The sequence below is a fragment of the Vollenhovia emeryi genome, unplaced genomic scaffold (assembly GCF_000949405.1).
Source record: "Vollenhovia emeryi isolate VEMERY1.0 unplaced genomic scaffold, V.emery_V1.0 DF939249.1, whole genome shotgun sequence".
Taxonomy (NCBI): Eukaryota; Metazoa; Arthropoda; class Insecta; order Hymenoptera; family Formicidae; genus Vollenhovia; species Vollenhovia emeryi.
Genome location: NW_011967117.1, coordinates 114,794 through 126,773, shown reverse-complemented (window position 1 = coordinate 126,773; position 11,980 = coordinate 114,794). Strand labels below are relative to the sequence as shown.

At 41.0% G+C, this 11,980-nt stretch overlaps 2 protein-coding genes across 2 annotated transcripts in view; one reads left to right on the top strand and one right to left on the bottom strand.

Moving 5' to 3' along the window:
• The window catches only part of LOC105559900 (neuronal acetylcholine receptor subunit alpha-7-like), a 24,892-nt gene extending 17,424 nt beyond the window's left edge, over window positions 1–7,468 (top strand). Inside the window, exons 6-9 of the mRNA XM_012008544.1 lie at window positions 3,791–3,925; window positions 4,687–4,865; window positions 5,900–6,035; window positions 6,493–7,468. Coding sequence (XP_011863934.1) covers window positions 3,791–3,925; window positions 4,687–4,865; window positions 5,900–6,035; window positions 6,493–6,743 — 701 coding nt within the window. The 3' untranslated portion in view covers window positions 6,744–7,468. The remainder of the gene's footprint in view (window positions 1–3,790; window positions 3,926–4,686; window positions 4,866–5,899; window positions 6,036–6,492) is intronic.
• Window positions 7,469–7,561: 93 nt separating this feature from the next.
• LOC105559903 (calmodulin-like protein 4) lies at window positions 7,562–8,714 on the bottom strand. Its single transcript, XM_012008545.1, has 5 exons — window positions 8,570–8,714; window positions 8,339–8,369; window positions 8,131–8,262; window positions 7,888–8,070; window positions 7,562–7,827 (listed from the first exon to the last, which is right to left on the bottom strand). Exons 1-5 carry the CDS (start codon window positions 8,570–8,572, stop codon window positions 7,727–7,729), a joined length of 450 nt encoding a protein of 149 aa, XP_011863935.1. The 5' UTR covers window positions 8,573–8,714; the 3' UTR covers window positions 7,562–7,726.
• Window positions 8,715–11,980: the final 3,266 nt, after the last annotated feature.

Sequence of the window (11,980 nt, the reverse complement as noted above, 5' to 3'; positions counted from 1 at the left end):
ACTTTTTAACGCCAGTGTTTCCTTGACCATACCTGGCATCTTTAATAATACAGAAAATTTATTGCGAAAAATATTACCCCAGCCAGGGTTTGAACCTGGACCTCCCTACGCTCTAGGCGGGCGTCTCACCAATTCGACCACCGTGGCATATGATAATATTTGTCGCAATAACAGTATAGATCTATGCTATATCACATGCCACGGTGGTCGAATTGGTGAGACGCCCGCCTAGAGCGTAGGGAGGTCCAGGTTCAAATCCTGGCTGGGGTAATATTTTTCGCAATAAATTTTCTGTGTTAAAAACACATCGCCAGCCATGGTCGATTAGAAGCTTGATCAATATTCGCCAATGCACTTTGAATATAAATCTAATGTTATATAATTATTATCGTGCAATATTTATATTTATTCCATGGCCAATATTGGCTTTACGTTGAACAATATCGGCCGGTGCATTTCTAATATAACCGACACTGGGCCAATGTTTAGCCAATGCACTGTGCTACTAGGGCACACTGATAGACCCATTTTGTTGAATGAAACAAAATTTAGTTGACTCAATTGTATTTCTTGTTCCGACATGGGCAAACATATCTTTTGGTTAATACCAAAAAAATTTTATTGAGTGAACATGCGCAGAATCTTTTCATAATATTCAATAAAAACGATTTAGTTTACGCAACAAACACAATTATTTAGGACGTGATGAGATGGGCGAATTTGTTATCTCAACCATAAAATTTTGTTCGGATAAACAACTCATGGAAACGAAATAAATAGTTAATTGTAACGTTTAACTTCTTTTCGGCAACATATTTTTCGTTTTGTACAACCAAATTACATGTTCAACAAAATGATTCAAATTATTTCGTTTAAATCTATTCAACAAAATGAGTCTCACAGTGCAGTTAGCGATTCGCGATAGATTGACGTTCGTATATCGAAGAGCGTGGTACTACATTGAGAAAGAAAAATTGAGAACAATTAATAATTGCATTATTAGTAGCTGCGTTCTACAAATACGGAGAATTTTTCAGTATACAATACAGCATACTTATTCAAATAAGCACCGAGCTTTACGAAATTGCATCGCGTTCTATTTGGGAAGTGAATAAAATAATCGATATACCGCCTTTCTTTATAAGAGCGTCTGTTTTATACAGAAAAAGAGTGCACACGAAACTGTTTAAGACGCTTTAATCTCGCAAGTAAACTTTCACAGATTGCGAATTAATGATATGCGGTAACGCGATGCAAATCTCGAGGACCTCGTTTATTAATAAAGGAAGTAACAGTTCTTACCGTTGGTTACGAAGGGGATTTCATAAATAAACTTGAGACCACGAAGCGGCAGACCGCATGAGAAGTCATATACGAGATTAGATAGGTTCCCTCTAGCGTTCTTTCCGCACTCTCCGCACGACCTGCTTGCATAAGAAAATTGAAACTGTCCCTACTACCACGAGATGCGGATTTAATGAATTTGCATAATAGTTCTCGTAATTCCGAGAAAAAAGTGGCGTCTTAATAACTGTGCGAGCAATGAAATTACGTGTTAAGATCTATCGCTCGATAGGGGAGGCAAGATGCATTGTTCATCGCTTTTATATGCACGCAAGAAAGAGATTCGTAATTTTGTGAAAAGAGTATATACACAGTTGAAAAATTTGTGTTAAATTTAACAGATATCACATGTCCCAAACGGTCCACATAAATTTTTTTGTTAATTTAACATATGGATATGTTACTCGTAAATGGTCACACTAATACTCTGTTAATACTTTAACACAAATTAAATGCAAATCTCAAAATAATTTGAAATAAATTTTGTGTAAAATTAACATATTTTTAATGACGAAATGAATTTTAAAAATGTAATTTTTACATTTTACAGATGTACTTAATAAGTCAAATGACGATTCGAAATCACTTGTGTAAGATTAAAAAATAAGTACACATTGTGTTGTTTTAACATTTCTTCTCAATTATTTTAATAATTTTATAATACATTTGAGGTCAATTAACACAAGAGCAATATGTTAAATTAACACATGAATGTGTTAAACATTTAACACAAAAATTTTAACCGGCATTTTCTTTAACAAGAAAACACAAATTTTCCAACTGTGTACTTAAGTCATGTGAAAAAACATTTTCGAAACAAATTACTTGATTACAGATCGATATCTAATTGATTGCTCGTTATAAATGGTTGACGTTAAATAGTAATTGTTATTTAAATTGCTGCCAAAGTAAAATTATTCTCGAGTTTATTATTTAATAATTCGGAAAAAAGAAATTATAATTTCTCATTTGACTTTCTATTATCTGAAATACTTATAACCAATACTTATAACCAATAAAATACTTATATCAATTTATGAATATTTTTATAAATTTTATAAATTGAGGAAAGTCTCCTATTATGAGACAGGCTCTTGATATGAGATAGCATTTTTGCTAAATTAATAGGCATCAAATATTGGTTTCATCGTGAATTTATTGCCCTTGGAGTGAAATCTGCTTAGTGGAAAATTCATTGTTAGATCGTGTAATCGTTGTGGATAAAGATTTGTGATTAAATTTTGATGTTGAGAACCTGCTATCTCATATTAGAAACCTATCTCATAATAGAGGACTTTCCTCTACTTATAAAAATACTGATAAATTGATCTACATGCATTGTAACACCGCGTTAGTGCAGTTATAAAGAAGAAAAGTGTACACTATCATACGTCGCTAATTCTTTGCATAAGCGTAAAAGAATGATCATCGAAGAATATTACGTAGTTCTGGGGGAAGAAGGGAGGGAGGGCGAGAATTTGAAAAATAATATAGGCCAATGGGTCTAATAGCCTTAGGATTTGCACGAGGAGGAGGGGAAACAAATTAAGTTATCGCCCTAAAGGAAACGACGGCATAATCCGAAGCATTTCATTGCATTTCTGTTGCCATTATCGATAATGAAAGAAATTTTCCGAGAACTTGCTAGATATTGGAGCCAAGCTTGTTGAACGGCAATTGCCCATGACTAAGAAAAGAGCTTTGGGTAGATAGAGAAAAGTGAAAAAGTGAAGCATTAACAACAACAATTGACAGAATAAAATTAACGTAATGAAAAAATCAATGTACGAGATATATGTACATGTACATACATAAAAGAGAAAAAGGCAAATATTAGAACAACAGAATATAAGACCCGGTGGGGCAATCGAGACTGTCGGATAAATGGGACAACGCTATGGCTTTCCGATGATAAAATTGATGGTTATTGTAGAACAGTGAAAAATGACATCTATAAATTAGGGGAGACCTTCGCGTGGTTTCATTTGGTTAGAACCTGAATTATTTTACACGACAGCACAATGAAAAGTACATAGATAAAATTAAAATTCGTTTCCACTAATATTTGCTTATATTTCTCGTGAAATTGTCACTCAGATGGAAATTGCGGGAAACCGATATTCTATAAAATACGAAATTGTCAGTCCAATAAAAAAAAATTTAGGTGTTAACACGTTAAATGTGTGCACGTTTGCGCGAAACGAAAGCTACGGGAAACTTAAGAAAATTTAAATTTATCGAAGTTCCTAGAGAAAAGCAACCCGAGACCGCCTTTGCTCTTTTTTCGTCGCTCTTCCCGCAGCCTCGGTGGTGCCATTTTCGATTACTGCAAACTTTCGAGTTTGTCACGAGACTTCAATTCGAAGTCTCGTGAAATATCTTGGATTCAATATTTCGCGGTAAGGATAAAACTTTCGCGGACGCTGCTCCTGTTTGCTCTCCCCAGCCCTGCTCGTGTTCTACGTGCCCTCCGAGTCCGGGGAGAAAGTCACCCTCGGCATCTCGGCCCTTCTCTCCATGACGGTGTTCCTGATGACCATTCGCGAAACTTTGCCACCCACGGAGAAGACTCCGCTGATAAGTGAGTACTTCGCTAGTCGTTTCCGGATCTTGAATTCCAATTCCGGGAATATTTTTACAAGCTCGCGATATCTTCGAAGTATCACGATCCGCCAATCCTTTCTATCCTGTTGTTGTATTTGGTAGAATTTTTTCGCAAATATCTCTTTGGCGTCATATTTTCGAGTTTCAAAGTCGGTTATATTAATTTTAAATCGTCCGATGCAGGGTGTTATCGCGATTTCGATTCGGGCGGTTCATTAATGATTAAAAAAACCCGCGGGAAAATGCACCTGGGACCTTCTGGAGACGCGGTTAGCCGTCTCTGCAAGACTGAACACCGTCTCATTTCTGCTAATGTAGTCTTCAAAGAGGGGATCCCCTTTGAGAAGGAGCGTGCTCAAAGAACAACGAGAAAACCGAATAAAAGTAGTTTCAGAATCGTTATCCAAGTGGAGAAAGAATTTTGTTTAATGGTTAGGTACAGTTCGCGCGAGAAAATATGACAGACAATTTCCTTGGAAAAAATTGTAGAAAGCGCGCGATATTCAGGCTGAGTAAATTCTCTCAAATAAAAAAAAAACAACATTACGTTCTTTCCCCCCCCCCCCATTCTGTCCGATCCTTTGAATTCTGCGCGACGCATTTTAAGAGAGACGAATATTGTGTATAAATTGTCACTTAAATCACTCTCCGCATCCTTCGTGAACTTATCGAGGAGAGAGAAATTCAATTATCTATTCCATCCATCTGTACCTTCCTTTTCCGTCTGGGTGCTTTCAGGTCTTTACTATGGCGTCAGCATTTGCCTGGTGTCGTTCGCATCCGGCCTGGCGGTCGTGACATTGAATTTGCATCACCGTGGTGTGCGGGGCATACGCGTACCGAGTATCGTGAGATCGCTGGTCTTAGACAAATTAGCCAGGATAGTATTTCTGAATTTCCAAGAGGAGAATAGATCGGTAAAACGGATGCACGTAATGCACATGTATACTTGTAGTTCCTTGTAGTACGCGGGGCATTTTGCAAACAGCCACCCTAGGAGCACAGTGGATTGACCGAACATTGGTTAAACATTGGCCCGATATTTGGTTATATTGGACCAACGTTCAGCCAATGCACTAGGACAATCCGGTTTCCGAAAACCCATTTCAATGTAATAAAATTGGCCCAATATTGTGCGCGCGTCTCTCCCAGAGCGGTCCGATAATTTCGAAAGTCGTGCAGCTTCCGGCGGATAACGGGATAAGCCTCAGACGTTCGTACATACACAAGTTAGAAGATGTAACAGGGGATGGTACTCTCTCAAGTTTTTCACGTGGATTCTCGCTCCTAAATATTCACTCGAATAGAGTGAAGTGGTCAGTGACACCATGACTCGAGTGAAAACTTCACTCCAAAAATTGTAGAGAATATAGAGACCCATTTTGTCGAAAAAAAAAAAACAAAATAATTTGATTAAATTTGAGTGGATTGAACCACGAATTGGTTGAGACGCCCGCCTAGAGTGTAGGGAGGTCCAGGTTCAAACCCTGACTGAGGTATTATTTTTCCCAATAAATTTCCTTAATTAGAATTTGCCGGCCATGGGTCGTCATGCAATTTTCTACATTGGTTGAATCATTTTGTTGACTGAATCGTTTAGTTGAATACGAGGGAGATAAACGCTGACCAAAATCTTGTACACCAATGCCTACTGCAATATTGTGCAGAAATAAAACAATAGGTCTAGTATAAAAAAAATTATAGAAGAGATATAAGTCGATTGAAAGACAGATATAACAAGTTTATAAGAGGGGATGCAGATAGCAAACTTTGCCTCCGGATGCACGGACGTCTATGGCCGATCCCGAGCGCGAACGAAGACCGTATTACGCCTCGCTCGAGAGAAAGTTTCGCGGTTACAGTTTCTAAACGCGCGCCCGCTATTACTTCGTTCTATAGAAAAGTTACGGCGCGATCATCAATACGGGATCACAGCGATTTGTTATATCAGCAGGAGCCGGCGGAACAATTCTCGAGAAGAAAGAACAATTGTCCGCTGCACTGCAAGCCCGAGTTGCCGGAGCAGCACGTGTCACCCAAATTTGTATCGAGGAAAGACGATAGTAACAGCTCTAGTCCCAGTCTAGGTGAGTCTGTAATAGAGGAAAGTTTCCTTTTTCGAGATAGGATCCTAATATGGAACAGCGAGGTTTCTGTTAAATCCTAGTAGCACAATTAATTGGCTAAACATTGGTCCAATGTCGGTTGTATTAGAAATGTTTCACGAGTCTGTACTTAAAATTTCACGCAGCTCGTAATTCAAAAAATCACAAACGTATCGCGAGAGCTGAAGTACGTTTTTGTAAGAAAATCTTATCGCTCTAGTGCGATATTGTAATGTGCGGTACTTGAGAAATGTCCACTTTCACTCGCGTTCAAGCGTAACAACCAAATACGTTTATTGTTCTTTTCGTTCTAAAAGCATCCTTTCGTTGCGATTATCCTCCAGTAGTCTTTCTCAGTTTAGTTTGACCCAGTTTCTCTAGCCAGCTAATTCGTGCCGCACGAACAATGTGTTATGAATCGTGTCGAACGATCGCGCAGATCTCGGAAAGGAAGGCGGCCTTGAGGCGCATTGGTCCCGGGTCCTGGGAAGAGTGCACGCGACCATCGAGAGGAACGAGCGGCGTCTGGTCGAGCAGGATCGCCGGGAAAGGACAGAGTTAGATTGGAAACAGGTCGCTTTGGTCAGTGATCGTGTCCTGTTGTGCATTTTCTTGCTTACGACGATCGTCAGCACGACGGTGATTTTATGCGGCTCGCCCCCGACCTCGGATTTGTCCAAAGATGGGTAATCCTTGGACTACCGGTCCGGCTAAATCGTTCGATGGCGTACAACGGCGTTTCACGACGATCGTCGATGGTTTTTAATCCACTTATTATTTTTGTTCCACTGAGGAAAATCACATTTTTAGCAGCCTCGACGGTGCAAAGGGTAAACGAACTTTTCGTTACTTATTCTATAACGAGATAAAAGTGTTATCTCGTGCAAAAAAAATAAGTGAATTTGGAGAAATTAATAGAAGTTTCCATTTCCATTTGCTGATAGCCGTTGAAAGGGGAGATAGATCATTTTGATACGAGTCCGACTTCTTTTCATTCGCGTGCTTCTTACACGGAATAAACGTAAAGGTGTACCGTGTAATTCTAGATAGATACAACATGTTTAGAAGCCGAAGTATGTATCTCTCGATCAGGGGTGAATTTAAGGAATGTAAAACGGCCGTGTATTAGCTCCGGCAGCAAATGTTTTTCAAAATAAAAAATTGACCGTCTTTCGCGAACTCGCGCGCGATTCGCGAATTACAACTTAAATTCACCTCTGCTCGCTCGATTTCTTTTTTATATCGAACGAATCAGGAATAATTTTCAAGTAGCCGAAACTGTAAATATACGCATAGAGTCCGTCACAGAATATATCAATTTGGTGACGGAGTAAATTCGCAAAAGTTCATTATTGCGCTGTAAGATGTGTCTATCGATATAAAATATAGATTTAGAAACGAGCGCTCCTCCTCGTGGCTGAAGACCCGTTCTCTGTAATGGAATAATAAATGTATCGCCAATACCGAAATGTACTTAAACAGGGTTTGAAAGTATAAGTTAAGATATAATGGGAATAAATAACGAGATATATTTTATTCATCCAGTAACTGGAAGTCCCGCAACCACGCTTTCTCCTGCAAAACAAAAAAGTACTTTCCTCTCCCGCGCATTTCGTAGGAATGCACAAGAGCGCAAGCCACATCTCAGAATAAATATGAAAGCCGCTCAGTCCCTAATAATAATCGGGCACAGGTGCGCACGCGATCTTCACGAAGTCCTCGTACTTGACGTGCCCGTTTAGCGACACATTGGCCTCGCGGAAGATCTGCTCCACTGCAACAAACGAGCAGCGTGCCAGACGTAGCTACGATTAATGATTTACTCGCTTCGTACCTTCCTTGCTACTCAATTGCTCTCCCCAATGAAGCAGCATGTGCGCCAACTGCCGTGCCGGTATAGTGCCACTGCGAGAGGTATCGGCGGCCTGAAAAGCCTTGATCACCTCCTTCGGTAGGTCCTCCACGCGAGTCTGAAGGTGCATGACTTCCAGGAAATCGGCGAAGGACATCTTTCCACCTGGAATCGACGCAAGATAGAGTCTCCCTCTCTCGCTGGACATGGTGAGCCGTCGGTTACCTTTGTCCTTCATGTACTTGTTCAATTCCGCGATGGTCGGGCTCAAGCCCAGGGACCTCATGATTATAGTGAGCTCGTCGAGCGTGCGAATCTGACCGCTCCGGGCGAACAGGTAGAAGCACTCCCGGAACTCTGCAAGAACAACAATATCAGGTCGCTCGTTCGATCTGCCTCGCAGAGGATGATCCCGCGAGCGTTCTCGACGTACCGTCAATGTCCTCTTCTCTGAAGTAGCGCGCCTGCAACAATTAAACGCCGGATGAGACGCGAAGAGCAAGGCGGAGCGCGCACCGTTAAGCGGGTCGGTTGTGCAAAAGGAGGTGGCCAGTAGGCGAGGCAAGACCGCGCGCGAGACATTCGAGGAGGGTGGATCGTGCCCCAGAATGGGATATTACATGTTCTAAGTGGAACGCAGAGTCGCAATGTGTGTCTTAATTACCATGGTCGAGTAGATTTACGTGGCTCGCGTCCCTGCCTTCGGGGTTACGGGATACCTCGTCGCGCTTTTGACACAACAGGTGTTCGACGCGAACGTAACCTCACCTCACCTCACCTGTTCCCGTGAAGGAGCGACATCGTCCGGCGAGAGGGCCTACTAGGGCACCTGGCCGAGTCCGTGGAAGGGGGGGGGGGGGTGACTGTCGGTCAACGCTCCTGTCGTCGAGGTGTAATTTTAGAACGCGAGACTCGACGAAAATCCGCGAGAACTTTTGAACGCGGGAGGGAACGCACCTCGGACTCGGCCGCTTCGGGGAGAATAGCTCGAGACTCCCGTCGCAGGAGGAAGAGAGGCTCGAAGGGAGAATGGATTCGAGCCGAAGGGCGAGTCAGGAATGTTGGAGGGAAAAAGTTAAACGCCGCGAAGTTACGGTATATTATGAGCGAGGTTGGGAAAGTTGCCCAGGGAAAATGAAAAGTCAAGGTGAAACGTCAATTTGCTGTCATATCGACCGAATTTATGTCATATGTGACATGAAATTAACGTCATCTTGACTCTTTATTTTCCCTTGAGTACTTTATAGTTTATAATAAAAGTATCTGGTTGCCGGTTATAGTTTTTTTTTCCGCTAAAAATGTAACTAGTTACAGTTACACGTTACCAATTCTGAAAAGTAAAGGCTGCTTTACGCAAGGCCGTAGCTGTTAACTTATGCCGGAATCGGTAAAAGTTGTCCAATCACCGTTAAACGTGTAGAGAATAGTTGGCTGTAATTTGTTAATTTTTTACCGATTCCGGCACAAGTTAACGGTCACGGCCTTGCATAAACCAGCCTTTAACGCGTTACAGTTAAGAAGTAACGAATCGTTGCTTCGCAGTTGCCTTCTTGAAATTTTGAAGATAAAAATATCAAATCTGCATTTGAGTTGTAGAGCGCCGATAAAGGCGTTTATGCGAGGACTAAAATCCCTTTCTAAAAAAGAGACGTCACCAGCGCGAATGTCGTTAATCTCCAACGGTTGAGGCCTCTTTTCCGCGACGCCGATTGATCTTCTCGAGGCGCGGTGTGCGTCACTTCTCTTTTAAGCGTCGTCTACAATAACCGGCGTAAGCGTGGAGTAAGTAGTAAGAGTAGGCGTAAGAGAGCTACTTCCGGTTTAATAGAGCTGGAGTAAGGGCGTAAGCGAAATGAATTATTTTTATTTCTTACGCCTACTCTTACGCCTTTTCACGCATGCCTACAACACCTACTTCACCGTATTGTAGATTGAGTCGGCGTAAACAGCTTACGCCAAAAACGTTACTCCTACTCTTACTTCTTACTCCACGCTTACGCCGGTTATTGTAGACGACGCTTTAGATTCGTAGCGAATGGCGATTTGCAATTTAGAAATATACACTTGTATACACCGACTATTGCGGTAAAATCTCTAATCTTGGTAATTAGAATCACGAGACACGGTAGTGTCTCACGCCAAGTAACGCGCGCGCGCGAGACCGACCGTGTAAGTTTACGCGAGTTTTAAGTAACTGCGATTCTTATAAGTCCGCAGAATGACACACAAAACGTAGTAACAGTCACGGGACAAAAAAAAAGCCAACGAATTCTCAACGTTCGTTGTTTTTCTCTCGGCGCGGTGACGTACGATGTTTTTGCGTGCCACCGTGTGCCTGAAGGTCGCCGCGCTATCATTCGCCCGCCGAACGTCGTGCCGGCAGGCAGTGGCGAGAGTCGCTCCGCGCGTGCTTATTACTTTTGCGTTATCGGTTTCCAAAACTCGATCGCGACGAATGTGAGGGGTAAAACGCTGTTGAATTGTGCGCCTTTATCAGTAACAAGTGAAGTTCCTCGAGTAATTATTAAGTTTGTACAACTTGTGACGAGAAACGAATTGCATGTTGAGGCGACGGCTCTTTATCAAGGTGCAAATAGATATTTCACAAGACTAACTTATTTAAAATGTGAATGCAAACCGTGGTATTTTGTCGCGGTTACATCCCGTTTACGCACCGCGCTTTTGTCTCTCGATTTCGTGTAGTTTCTGTTCCATTTTCGGGAGAAGAGAGAAAAGTGCGACTTCGGCGTTCGCGTTGTAATTCGCTCTGTCGGTTTTTGCAACTCGAACGGGCGGCGAGTAAAGAAAGTCGCTTATCGCGCGTCGTTACATTATGTAAATGTAATCGAAAGCGATCTCGATTGACTGTTGCAATTAATAACAACTATTTATCGCTGAACATTTCGCTCACGTAATTTATTCCGGGGATTAGATTGAATGACAAAGATTGTAAAACATTGTTTCGTTTCGGACTAATAATTACTTCGCCGCGGATTGTGCTTCCGATGCTCGCGTTGCGTTTTGTATCGCCAATTCAAAAGTGATTTATCCCAATATTTTTCCGAATAAAAAATGCAAGTCGTCAGTTTGAGTAATTTGTATGACGCGATATTTGTTAATAATATTTCGTGCGTTTCGCGGTATTTCACATCGTGTACGGGAGGGCCCGAAAATTTCGCGCGACGATGATTTTTGCGAGTGAGTGTTGTGTAAGTGCGACAAGGAAATCTGAGAGGATGTGCAGGCCAAGGAGGCATCGGGCAACAGCGGGAAAAACGTGAGGTAAGTGTCTTACATTTTTATCTGCTACTTGTGCGAAATAAAACATTTGTTCTGTATTTTTATTTGACTTATTGAAAATGATTCGAACGAGGATTCGAATTAGAGACAAAACCACACGTATACAATTTTGTGAGTTCATATTTAAAAGAGACTTTTTCAGTATTCTTCTATATAATTATTTTAATAAATATCTACTTGAAAAAATATAAAATGTAAAGTATATTTAATACAATAATTTCGATTTTACATAATTACTCTGTAATAATCATATGCATATTTGTATTTTTACAGTTTAACATATACATCAGTTGACGATATACATACAACTCTGCTGTCGCGAATCGTATCAGTGAGTGACAAATTACTTTCTATTTTAAATTGACGTTGCGCATACAATTACTTCTTTGCACGTATACAAATTCTTAAAAATGTACAGTGCTCGGCTACAAACTGCGCGCGCGAATCGCGCGTTTGGTCATTTCTAGCATATATAAAGTAACTATTAATGTAACTAATTAAATTAGTTACTAGTTATCGAAAAAACGTAACTGATTGTGAGTTAAGTTACAGTTACAGATGGATAGAAACTGTAACTTCGTTACAAGTAACTTACAAGTTACTTCCCAGCCCTGATTATGAGATAGACTTCTAATATGAGATAGCGAGGTTTCGGTTAAATTAATAGGCAACATCTGTTGATTCCACCGTGAATTTATTCGAGTGGAATCTGTTTAGTGGAAAATTGGTCGTTAGATCGCGTAATCGTTGCGAAAAAAGATTTGCGATTAAATTT